The 13,486-nt window shown below is 44.0% G+C and overlaps 1 protein-coding gene across 2 annotated transcripts in view; it reads right to left on the bottom strand.

Moving 5' to 3' along the window:
• The window catches only part of RPTOR (regulatory associated protein of MTOR complex 1), a 699,963-nt gene that overhangs the window by 563,525 nt on the left and 122,952 nt on the right, over nucleotides 1-13,486 (bottom strand). For both annotated transcript variants that reach the window (XM_029599200.1, XM_029599201.1), the window contains exon 3: nucleotides 6,767-6,849. In XM_029599200.1, the coding sequence (XP_029455060.1) occupies nucleotides 6,767-6,849 (83 nt within the window). The remainder of the gene's footprint in view (nucleotides 1-6,766; nucleotides 6,850-13,486) is intronic.

The following is a 13,486-nucleotide window of genomic DNA, read 5'->3' as shown; positions in this document are numbered from 1 at the left end:
TCACAGCTATGTTACTATGTACCTTATTATATAAACATCTTTGCTAGGGTGCTCACCAGACCCCTAAGGGTACTGTGATGGAACCTGAGAAAGCTCAACTGGAAATCTAAGAGAAAAACTTTTTTTTTTTTTTTGCCCAGGGAAAAACTTCTGAGGGAAGCAGCCCCAGAGGATTGTTCCTCCCGGAACCAAAGGACTCAAGCAGCCCAAAGACAAACGAAGACTCTGGGAGCCAGTTCATCTGTCTAAGTGGCACAGCAGCTGGGACTGGACCAGGAACGCACCCTTCCGTATAAGTCCAGAGAGAGGTCAGAAAAGAGATGTGTGTGTGTCTCCATCAGCTCTGAAAGAGAGGGGGGGGGGGGAATCCCATACAAAGCAACAGGTCTAGCAGGATGATAAAGTATTGGTTTTCAAAAGCAAACAAATGAATATTAAATGAAAACTAAGGTGTAAATAATCAGAAAACCTCAAACTGTGTATGCCTAGTAGTCGTACAGAAAAGTGTTCTAGGAACCACCGCAGTAAAGGAGACCGCCCGGGACAACACAGATCTATCTGGGCCACAGTCCCAACAGTCATGCAGATATTTCTGACAATAAAAAGAGAGTTACTGAAAATAAATACATAAAGATTATAAAATTTCAATGAAGGAGAAAATAAAAGGCTCAGTAATTCATGCAAATTTAATAACCATATGCTACAAAATCCCTGCCATCCGATCCTAAATTACAGTAGCTGTGTGGCAATCAGCACACAATTGTATTTGGCCACATCAGCTGTTTTCCATGTACAGGGCAGGGAGCCAGGGAGCCAGGCAGCAGAAAGAGAGAGAGAGAGAAGGGAGAGGGGGCGCTAGCGATTGTGTCACATTCACAACTAATTATTTTATTTATTTATTTTTGCTCTTCGCAGCAGTTCTCCCCCCCCCCCCGGACATGATATACCAGAGCTCCTCGTGGATTCTTATAATCTTGGGCCCTAAATCCTGCCACTAGGTGTAGTTACTGTGCACCGATTTCAGCCTCCCCAGCTGGCCCAGCGAGCAAAAGCCAAAGCTGGGAATCAAACCCCGGTCCTTTGGACTGCCACTGAGCCACCAGACAGCCAACCACCGGCTAGTGCTTGAAGTGCCATTACAACCAAGGATTTCTCTGCTGTGCACAAAATAAACATCCCCTGGCATTTCTCATCAGAACAGTTCATTGCAGCGTTCTGGCTAAACTCCAATCCAGCTCACCAGTTAATCTGGCCACATACTCTCCCCTTGTCGTCGTCCCCCTGTTCTTGCCTGAACAGTGGCATTTCAATAAATTCGGCAGGACTATATCAATTAAATTGCTTTAAATCTAAAGTACGTATGCACATTCCCGGAAAAAAAAATAAAGTCTCCCCCCCGCCCCCAAAAAAGGATCTAACAGATTAATCTTATAGTCACTGCTGTGGGCCGGGGTTTTCCCCCCAACCTCTCATCATGGCCTTTCCTGCTCCCTCTCAATACCCAGTTTTTAGACTCATATTCATCGCTGGCTGAATGGTCAGTAGTGAATCACAACGAAGAGCTCAACTCCCCCGGGGACATTTCTGCTGGAGTTTTTTCACAACCTCCTCTTAGTCTTCAGTTATCCATATAGGTGATGTTTAGAATGCACCCGGATGGTGGTAGCACAGGCTTCCGATAATGCACAGTACAGCATCATCATGATTCACTCAGACTGACAGACAAGACTGGCTGGCTAGGAAAAGTCCACAAAAAACTTTAGGGTACATTATTTTTTTTTTCCGTCCCCAAAGAAGCAAGTGACCAGAAAGAGTAGAACAGAACTTATGTTTCATTTTAGCTTGCAAATTAGATTAATTCATAGAAAAGTACTTGGCATTGTTGCCTTCAGCAATAAAATCTCACTCAGGAATGGCCCCCCCCCCCCCCCTCCGCTCCTGCCCCAGGCTGAGTGCAATTTATCCCAGAGTATCCATCACACACAGATTGCAGACCGGCTCACTGAGGACCGAAACCCCGCAGATGGTGACAGATGAAACGTTTAGGTTTGATCAATGTCCCTCATTTAAATATTTTAATACCATAAATGTTCTACTGCTGATAGAAAGATTTTTTTTTAAGCCAGGAAAGGAAATAATAAAATAAATCACTCATTTATTCACTTTATTTACTTTTTTTGTTGGGGAGAGGGGCGATAGAGAAAGTTTCTTTGGAACGTATCATCAGCTTCAGTCCTTAAATTATATTTAAGACTGGCTGCCAGAAGCCGATTTGTTAGGAAAATTCTTCAGAGACATAAATTTTTGATTGTGTGCCTGCAGCTCTCTAATCTCAGACTCCCTTCTCCCAATAAAACTTTCACATCAGTCTTGCCAGGAAACGACTATTTTCTTTAACTGCAGGATTTTGCAGATGAACCAGTTCTGCCAAATGTTGGTTTTTCACCCTCCCCCCTCCTGCTCTCTCCTGCAGCTCCACTGCAGAATAAAGCCAAGGCTCAGTCCTAATCATCAGGAGAAATACTACAAGCACTGGGAAACCCGACAAATGGATTTCCAGAGGAGCTCGATAAGGCCTGGCAGAGAATGATGTGACTGGCCTGGAGCTTTGGGGAGGGGAGATCATACTTTCATCATTAGTATTAGCCTCCAAGCAGGTTGTATAAATACCAGCTTTAACAGAAATAACCTATCAAAGGTATTGATTTTAGCAGTCTTCTCCGAGTAAAGACAAATGAGTGGCTTGTGAAGGAAATGTCCTACTCCTGCTCCCAAGTAATAATTAAAATTTAGAGAAAGCAGCAAGTCCTTGCCATTACTGGCAAGGGGCTAATACAGCTTACGGGGAAATCTGAAGAGGGAAACTGTTCCAAGTCCCAGTAGAAAAAACAGGAGGAAGAATCCTTGAGCCAGGAACAGCTGTCAAAGTCCCTGCCCCATATACTTATGGCAGCAGAGACAGAACGGCAAAGCATTTTCTAATAGTAAAAAGCACATCAGGGTGCACTGCTGCAGTGGGATAGCAGGATTTCTCAGGAGACTGAAGGTATTGTTAATAGAAAGAAGAAATATCCAATGTGCCTTTACTGCTTATTTGCAACACATTTAGTCATAAAAAAAACAAAACAAAACAAAAAAAAAAAAAGAGCCAATAAAATTCAGTGAATCTGCTCTGCAAGTGCATTTGTATGGGTAGTTACAGCCTCTGCCACATGGCCATGAGGAAAATTTCTCCTCTCAGGACACTAACAGCTGTGCTACCAGGTCTCGGGAACAGGGCTCAGAGAACACATGGCGGACAAAAGGAGTGGCATGCGTGTACACACACACACAATCTTTTACCTCTGTCATCTTTCCCCAGTGTGCATTAGAGCTCAGAGATGCAAGTTTGGGTTCTAATTCCCGGTCTGCCACCAACTCTTACACTAGACAGGAATCCGTCTCAGGCAATTTCTCATAGAAATTATAGAGGTGTGGCCAAACACTGGGGATTGGCCGTACCTCTTTACAGAGGACAGGACTGCCAGCGCTATAACATCCCTACACCCCCCCTTCTACGGACACCTTTGCAATAAGGATAGCACATTAAAAAAAAAAAAAAACCACACATTACTGCCTCAAGCACACGTGTCGCAATATGACTATTATGATAGTGCAAGTTCATTAAATTCTACTTTATTCCCTATTCCAAAAAAATGTTTTTCTGGTACCACTGAAAGAGAACTGCCAAAAATAAATGGCACAGTAACGTTCTATTTTTATCAGAAAGTTAATATTTAACCTTCATGCGGATGCTTTCTATTCTGAAAGCTATCCCAAAGAACACCTTACAACCTTAAAAAAAAAAATTGCTAGAGCTCAGCACGGTAAACCAAGGATTGTCAAAACAAAGGAATGAACACATCAGCTCAATTCCTCTGGTGACCAGAGGAATGGATGGACTCTTAGCTCAGCTGTTATCCTTTCACACCACTATCAGGAGGCTAACATAACCAGCTCTTCCAGGCCAAGGTGTCCAACTGGCATCCAAGCAGCAATCAACATGTCTGACCCATTTACTGGAAGGAACCCAACTTTCCTTCTTCCTGCGACCCCCTCCTACGAATCTCCTAAAGGAGCCAGAAACAAGATAACCAAGCAGTTACATCAAAAGAGCTGGGAAATTTAATAATGCTCCCATTGGTTTATTGCAGATGGCACATCAACGTCTCTTTATTACTGCAGAAAAACTCAAGAGCCCTGTAGAGGGTAATAAAAGACGACATGGGCAGCTTGTCGATGTTCCTCGGGGCTGTGATTTACACTCTGAAACCGTGCACTTTCTACACAAACACCTTGGGTCTTATTTCCCTCTGCTCTGCCTCATGCCGACAGCAGAAAAAAAAGAGTAGCTCCCAACAAAAATCACACAAACTGTTTCATCCCTCCCACCTATTCGCGGGACCTCAGACCCCTCCACATTGACCTATCTTGTCCAGTCCCCCAAGCTGCTGTCACGCGTCTTACACACATGCTGATGCATCGTTTCTGCAGGTGAATCCATCACATTTCTTCCCAAAGGCTCACGTTGTCTACTGCCAATATGCAGAATTTATTTTTTGGGGGGTATGTTCTTTTTTATTGAATTCACATGAATTTGTAATAAATTTACAGTTAGTAAACACAACTGGATCTGGGAGGATCCTACCATTATAATGTGCAACATTTTATCTAATGATACGACAGAAAAGGTTGCAAATATAGCAGCTAGGATACAGAGTTCCAGATTTCTAACATTTTCTACTTTTCATCTGCCGCTCCTTCATATTTGAACATCAAGCACCCTATATTCCAGCAAGTCTGTATCTCCAGGAAGGCCAAGAGCAGTAAAATATCTATCAATTGCCTATACAGGCAGAAATATCTTCTGTAATTGCAATAGACTTCCAAATAAACTGAAATGAAAGCTCATACAGGAAAATCAATACCTATAATCCTTATTCAAACCCCAGTGTAAAATCTTATATTGTTACAGAAATGTAACATGTGACAATGGCCCTATTTGTGTATGACAAAACCAACATTTATTATTCCCATCTATCCCGGAGTAGTAAAAGTTAGGAAATGTCTTTTTACCAGACTCCCTTAGGAACAATAAAATACAATGTCTGAGTGAGAGATGTGAACATTGAAACCTAGTGCCTTGTTACAAAAAAAAAAAAAACCAAAACAAAACACAATAGTCCATTGTGCAGGTTCCATATAAACATTTAGGTCCTTTTCCCACATTTCTCCTCCTTGGAAATTCCCCAGGAACAGCATTCTGCAGGTACTAATACAATCCCTAAAGCCACTTTAGAGGACAAGGATCCTATCACAAATTTTAAAAACCTCTAGTACATCTGGCAATGAATGGATCGATACACAGAATTCTGACATGACGAAAAAAAAATTTACAATAATTAAAATTGGATTTTTAAACGGGGAAAGAAAAAGGCATTCCTGAATGTTCTGTCAGTAACTTAATACATCTCAAGAGCTCTAAGGTGACCCATCTTGTAAGGTTCTCAACAAGATCCCACCATCTGGCACAGAGGGCCATCCACCTATTTCCCATGGTAACTCATCAAGTAGGGGAGGAGGAGGGGGTCCTTCTAGGTTAGAATAACTCCCCAGGTAACTTTCTGCAAGGTCAAACTTGCTTTCATGGGTCATCTTCCCATGACCCAATAGATATTCAATGCTGGTGAAAAGTACCAAACACACAGGAAATTAAAATAGGTTTTCAGCAGAGAATGTACAGCACAAACAGCAACAATGCCAGTTTCCCCTTACTCTCCCCTAAACTACTTCAGTCCTACCAAGAACAGACCATCTTTAATGCTGAAAGGGGAGCACAGCCCCCATTGCTCCCCACTGACCTGGGCCCCCTATTCTGTGACTGCAGAGCACCAGTGTCAATCTATCTGGTGATGTGGAAAGCAGTTTTACTAACAAATAAGCCCGAAACCAGCAAATGCCACCAGAGAGGCCACCAAGACCAGTAAAAAGTTGACAATTCTCAATTTCTACTAGCGTGAAGTGCAGAGCCAGTAAGAGGTGAAAGATTACGCACGCCCTAGTGCCAATTCACCAAGCTGCTCATGACATTATCCAAATCCTGACCCCTTCATCACACACAAAACAACCTGCAGTCCCAGCCAGGCCATTACAGCTACAAAGTATCAAGCTTGCAAAACCCCTGCTGTTTGCAAACTCTCATCAGTACTGTCAGCTTCACAGCATTAGTCATCTCTTAAGTACATTTTTAAGATAAGATTAAAATAAAATACTCAGTGAATGCAAGGAGGAATTTTTTTTTTTTTTTTTTTTTTTTTAACAAGCTGAAGCTGCAGAAAATATGAAGGATAAATATCGAAACTGTCCGAAGACTGCAAAGGCGGTAGAAGAGGTTTGGAAGAGAAAGATGGCAACGGCAGATGACCAATTCAAAGCTGCCGTATCGAAAATGAGCATAATCTCCAAGACACGTGCTGCTGGGGACTCCTGCAGTTTAATAGCTTATGATGGGATGTGACCGGCCGACATGCAGCATATAGACCTGCAGGTTCTGCTGGAGCCCCTGCCATGGGAATGCTGGCGATTCAATGCCAATTTGTCAACAGACGATGGTGGAAGGACGACTCCGTGGAGATAACAAAAAAAATTACAAAAAAAAAAAAAAAAAAGAACGCAGAAGATAGTAAGACAGCAAGAAAACCAAAGCAAAATAAAATAAAAAACTTACCCTTGGCTGCCAATTTTCATATTGCTTCTGTAAGTTTGCACCAATGGTTTCAAGGGCTTTCTGAGGACCCATTGACAGAGGATCTAGGAGGGAAATCAAATATTGAGGACCCAGCATTAAAGCCTGACAAACTGCTTATATAAGCACTGATAGGCAGGTTTCTCTCACTGTCTTCAGAAAAGCTCTGGCAGGGATAAGTAATTAATGGAAGAAGTTAAACATCACAGGCTTGCACTTACAGGGGGCAGAGGCTTAGTAAGCTCGCCGTTTATCTTTGGAGACCTGAGGGAAGTTGAATCCATCCTCAATTACAAGTGAAATAAGTTGCAGTATGTGGTCTTAATCCACTGAAAATATGTCCACCTCACAACGTATAACTGGAAATTCCTTCCACCGACTGCTCAAGAAAGAGATCCAGGACTTGAAATTATGGCAGCTGCAGCAGGGCAGAGGTGAGGTGCACGGGGGGGGGGGTTACTACTGGAATAGCATGGTGTGCTGCAGGGCAGAAGTGAGGTGCACCGGGGGGGGGGGGGGGGGTGTTTTACTACTGAAATAGCATGGTGTGCTGCAGGGCAGAAGTGAGGTGCACGGAGGGGGATACTACTGAAATAGCATGGTGTGCTGCAGGGCAGAAGTGAGGTGCCCCGGGGGGGGGGGGTGTTTTACTACTGAAATAGCATGGTGTGCTGCAGGGCAGAAGTGAGGTGCACGGGGGGGGTGGTGTTTTACTACTGAAATAGCATGGTGTGCTGCAGGGCAGAAGTGAGGTGCACCGGGGGGGGGGTTACTACTGGAATAGCATGGTGTGCTGCAGGGCAGAAGTGAGGTGCACCGGGGGGGGGTTACTACTGAAATAGCATGGTGTGCTGCAGGGCAGAAGTGAGGTGCACCGGGGGGGGGGGGGGTGTTTTACTACTGGAATAGCATGGTGTGCTGCAGGGCAGAAGTGAGGTGCACGGAGGGGGATACTACTGAAATAGCATGGTGTGCTGCAGGGCAGAAGTGAGGTGCCCCGGGGGGGGGGGGGGGGTGTTTTACTACTGAAATAGCATGGTGTGCTGCAGGGCAGAAGTGAGGTGCACGGAGGGGGTATACTACTGAAATAGCATGGTGTGCTGCAGGGCAGAAGTGAGGTGCACTGGCGTGTGTGTGTGTGTGTGTGGATCTCAGTACTGGAACAGCATGGGGTGCTGCAGGGCAGAAGTGAGATGCACTGGCGTGTGTGGATCTCAGTACTGGAACAGCATAGGGTGCTGCAAGGCAGAAGTGAGGTGCATTGGCAGAGCTGTGCGTGGATCTTAGTACTGTAACAGCAGGGGGTGCTGCAGGGCAGGTGAATTGTCATTGCTGTGTGTGGGAACCTCAATACTGGAATAGCAGGAAGTGCTGCAGGGCAGAATTCAGAGATGCACTGGCAAGTGCTGTGTGAGGGTCTCGGTACTGGTGCTGTAGAAGAGAAGCTGGTAGCAGCTCACTATGTGCAAAGCTTGAACAATACTCGCCTAACATATCCAACTCCAGTTTGTGCCATTCAGTTTCTCCCTTATATAAGTAAGGATATTCACATGAAACCAGCATGTTCTAGAGCTCCTGGAATAGAACGCCCCACTTGAAAACAAATTTAAGAGGGCTGAGGGTCTCATCCTCCAGTCAGTGCACAAGATGCAGGTTCTGTGACTGAGGAAAGAGAAAAAGGAAGTGGCCAACAGGGTTAAACCTTGGGAAGGTGACTCGGCATGAAGGACTGCTAAACACCACAGTTAATATTTTCCAAACAGTTTATTTAGTGATGTACCTTAAAAAAAAAAGTAAATAAATCATAAAAGGCATGATTAAAAATATGACAGCATGAATTTAATCTCTCTCACAAAAAGCAAATGGCTGAACAGGGGTGAAGCATAAGAGCTCAACATTCACAACTTCAGCAGAAGATGACAGGAAAATATGTCCTAGAACAGGAGACTTGGGGGAAGACCAGCACTACTGAACCGGGTGCCAGCAAATGCAGACAGCGACACGCTGCACAACTGCCGGAAAAGGCAATTCTCCCTCCAGTCACTAGGGACCATTTTCTTAGCAAAAAAAAAGCCTTTTATTTAAGTCTAACTTTAATTTTCTAACATAAAATTCTTTGCTTTATAATAATAGAGTTGACCTTTTTTCTTACATGTGTCCCTAGTTCTACAGACTGTACAGTTATTTATACTTTAAGATTAGATGGATCTCGCTTACAAATGGAACAAAAACTTTCACCCTCCTTTTCAGAGGGTTTCCTGCCCTACGGCTGCTTTGCTCTAGACAAAAAAAGTAATAAGTAATACGGCTGAGAATATGAATGTTCTCCAAGCCTGTGTTTGAGATCAGCGCCAGTCACAGAATCAGACGGTAATGCCTCAGGTCACCACAAGCTTGGTAAGACCTGACGTCTCAGCCAGTAAACACCATTTATACAACAGAAACCATTATCCTAAGAGTTATACGGCCCAAAAGCAAAAGCAGAGGGGGGGGGGGGGGAAGGGGAGGCAGGACCATGGAGGAATTCTCTGCTCTCAGAGGCTTCATGGACTGAGGAGAGGAAAGGCACTGAGGAGAGGGGCCAAGAATGGCAGAGCAGAGAGACAGGCAACAAAGCAGAGTATGAACGACTGCAGCAAGGAAGGAGTCCCTGTCCAACACCTCCTGCTCAAAAAAGAAACAGGGTAAAGTCTACTTAAAGAAAGTCCCTTGGGCTTTTAAAGCAATATCACAAAGTGACAGAGGGCTACAATGATATCTACCAATCATATGCACTTTCACTTTGTGGAAACCCCTCTTACGTCTGGCAAGCATTCTTTGTGAGCAAGTTAGGGCATGGAAACTGTGACAATTGCAACAGCTGTAGCAAGGAAAACCTGCGCCCATTTTCCAAACTCTCCACAGAATAAGGTAATGGGGCTGAGAGCACCATTAAAGTAGGCAGGAGACTAACAGCAGCTGAGCCAGGTTAAAAAGAAGGTGATAAACTCTTCTCTGCCTTCATCTGAAGGACACTACAAGCATAATGTCCAAAAGACACATTGTGTGGCATTCCTATCCGCATAAGGTGGTCACATCTTGTTGTATTATATCTGAGAGTTAATCGATGCCTCTCCTGCAACTGATGAATCCTGCTGGCCTGAGAACTGAGAGGTCATATGTAATGGAATTACTTCAGACTACTCTGGCTGAGGATGTATTTAGAGGTTAGGTCTATAGTGGACTCAAAAGTTCTCACACAGACACTCATCACATGACTGACTACTGTAAGAATAAGTGGTAACACCAGGTACACAGAACCTGATGCGAGAGGGCTCAAAACAGTCCAGACTGTTTTGAGAACACTGCATGCAATTCTCATAACAGTTTCTGAAATACAGCTAGGATATAACTGGCACAGGGACAGGAAGTGTGCCAAACTGACTGATAATAGCTAGAGGAGTGAGAAATCACTTCCTGAATATGCTGATCCCTTGGAAAACTTAAGCTTTATATATGTGCAGTAATTATTATCTGCAACTAACTTCTGTATTATCAGATGTCATTCTCTGCTCTATCCTCTTATTGCTTAAATAAACCTACCAGAAATACCTGGAACCGTGATGTACTGAGTCAGAGTGTGCGTGTGACTATGAGTGTGAGGGGGTTCAAATTCCCAGATATAATCCCAGTAATTGTGTGTCTGTGTTTACATTGGGTAAGCTCCCAAGGTAGTCCTGTGTGCATGCAGGTGATAAGCTCCTCAGTTAACTCCCAGTGTAGACCCCAGTGAGACCTCATGTTAGAGCCCGTGGGCATAATGCATGCATGGTCTGAGCCCAGATCATATTTAACCCAGGATCCTTGGCACAGAAGTCCAAAACAAGAAGTAGCAATTTATTTAATTTTTACATTTGCTTCTTGCTGTGCCATAATATTCTAAGTTACATCATAAATCATGTAACTCATACATAGACATCTTATTATACAATAAAATGATTAAAGCCAAGCTTAAACTCAGATGCCAAAGACACAACTAGACATCAACCATAGTTAAGACATTCATCTAAATATCAGAACAGCAACATTCTCAAATATAAATCACTACAAAATTCTGATATATCATTCATTGACTTACCATCTTTAAAGATCAATATAATCTAACCAAAATGCTATACCAAAAAAAAAAAAAAACCAAAACCTACCAATCATTAAAATGTAAAATACAATGTACTATAACAGTGGTTCTCAACCTTTTTTCTATTGGGACACATCTGGCAGATAATGCTTACAGGCGGGACACACTGAACACTTGACTATCATGGGGATAAATATTAAACATATTTTGCATCCACAGGAACCCCCCCCCCCCAGTCCTCAAACAATGAATGAAGAGCAGAACTAGGATATTTCAAATACAACACACGATATAAAAAAAAAGATATTCTAATTCTGGTGCTATCTCTGTAACAGAAACACAAATTCCCTTACAACTAGGCGCATTGTAAAATACAAAACCTGAAAGAAAAAAAAAAAACCCCACTCAGCACATGTGTAGCAAACCTTCCCTACCATTGCAACACTAGATCCAAGAACTCTAACAAGCAATAGCCCTTCCTATGAAAAGGCAGCAGTGCAGCACCAGTGCATGTCCTATTGAGAATGAGAAAACGCAACAAAGATTGATATAAATCCCTACATACTAGTAAAATACCTCACCTCAGTCACACATACAGATCGGACATTCACCAATTACAGAATAAAAGACCACAAATTACAAATGTGGAGACAAAAACTGGAATGGAAACCTCAAAAAACCACTCACTCATCATGCAGTGCAAATCTGGAGAGCTAGAAACAGAAATACAGATCCTCCTACACTAAGCAAAATACAAAGATAGAAGAAATGCACATTCCCAGAACTGACATATGGCTCTTGCACCCTGTCACTCCCATTCCATGCCTCCATCATCCTTCACTTTTCCCCAATTATTCCCTTTCAATCATCCACTCACACTCGTATCCCTGCCCAGCATTCCTGATGCCCTCCACATCTTCTTACCTGGGCTCCCTCTCCCCTCCTTGACTCTGCCTACCTCCTTCATCCCAACTACCCCAACCCCCTGTTTTCACCCCTTCCTGCTCAGCAGCCCCCACACTCCCTCTCCGTTCCACCCTCATCTTCCCAGCATCCCCAACCTCCTTTCCCCCACCCTCCACAGGGTGAAGAGATCATCAGCAGGATCCCTCCCAGACTCAGCAGGGGAAGATAAAGTTTGTGACCCATCAGGCCCAGAACAGCAGGAGCTGGCACTGTCTCTCTCTCTGATCTGAGTGAAGGAGGAAACAGCCTCCCACTGGGCCAGAAAGAAGAGAAGGAAGTGAGAGGAGCCTCCTATCAGGCCCAGTGTAAGAGAAGTCATCCAACTCCCACCTGGGCTGATAAGGAGGCAGCTGGCCCTGCGACACCTCCCAGGACCTTGCAACACACTAGTGTGTCCCTAGACACCTGTTGAGAACCACTGTACTATAATAACCATAAGACAAAACCTACCACCATAACGCAGCAAACACAACTCCAGGTCACCCCAATTGGCAAAATGAGCCACTGCCATCATTTCCCATAAAACAATTTGGGGATCCTCTGGTCACTTACCACATATCATGATTCATTAATCTGTCATCACACCGCCCCTATTACATAACCACACTACTCTCATCCCACACTTAATAACCTTCGAGCTATCATTCTCTTTGCCTCTATTCCCACCACCCCCTTATGAGAATTGAATTCCCTCACCCCTCTCATCCTCTCCATCCAATTATCAACTCCTTAATTATTCTCCAAACCACTACCAAGCAACTGACTCCCTATACCACTCCTGGCTAAATTTCCCTCTCTCCGTTGCTCAAATTCAATGCCAGCCATAACCATACAAGACTGATACCACACCAGCAACACTATCTATCGAAGAAATCCCCGGAAACTGGAATCCCCAGCACCGCAGGGCCACACCTCCTACAAATATCATGTATGCCAAACACTTTTATACAAGTAAAGGAACTGTGGAGGTGCTAGAAACCACGCGGCTGCTGGTAAAATGCTGCCGGCCCTGATGCATGGCTTCCATTATGTGCTGTTTGAACAAGAGGTCTTCAGAATCCGAGCCCTCCCCCATCCAACCCCCTGGTTAGGCATTCTGCTCCATTACACAATTGTTAAAACACTAATCTTTCTTCAGCCAGCCACAGGGCATGCATCTTTTTTTTAATGGAATTTTTTACATTACTGTTTGCGCTTAATGTCTAGCTATAAAACAAAGAGGCGAGATGGAGACGTGTCATTTCACTGAAAAACGAGAGAGGGAAAACATTATGGGAGCGGTACCTATTACCTGAAGTACAAATCGAGCATCTATGGCCTTGAGTTCCAGGGAGATAAAGAGCAAGGCCAACATGTCCCTTGCTCACACTGTGCCTACAAGGCAGGTGGGCCCATTCATCAGCATGGAGGCGGTGCATAAGAGCACCCACTGTAATGTCACATTACCTCCAAGTCCTATGGGAGGGTCCTGGGGTCTTAGAACTCAAACTCTGGCAACACAGGCTGAGTATTCACAGAGAAACTCAAGCACATGCTTCAAATACCCAATGGTCTGCAACAGTTACCATATAATCCATGACTCCCCCCAAAAATGTTAGCAATCCACTACAGTATTAAGC

The sequence above is a fragment of the Rhinatrema bivittatum genome, chromosome 4 (genome assembly GCF_901001135.1).
Source record: "Rhinatrema bivittatum chromosome 4, aRhiBiv1.1, whole genome shotgun sequence".
Taxonomy (NCBI): Eukaryota; Metazoa; Chordata; class Amphibia; order Gymnophiona; family Rhinatrematidae; genus Rhinatrema; species Rhinatrema bivittatum.
Note: the sequence above shows the minus strand (reverse complement) of the source record. Positions and strands in the feature narration are given on the sequence as shown.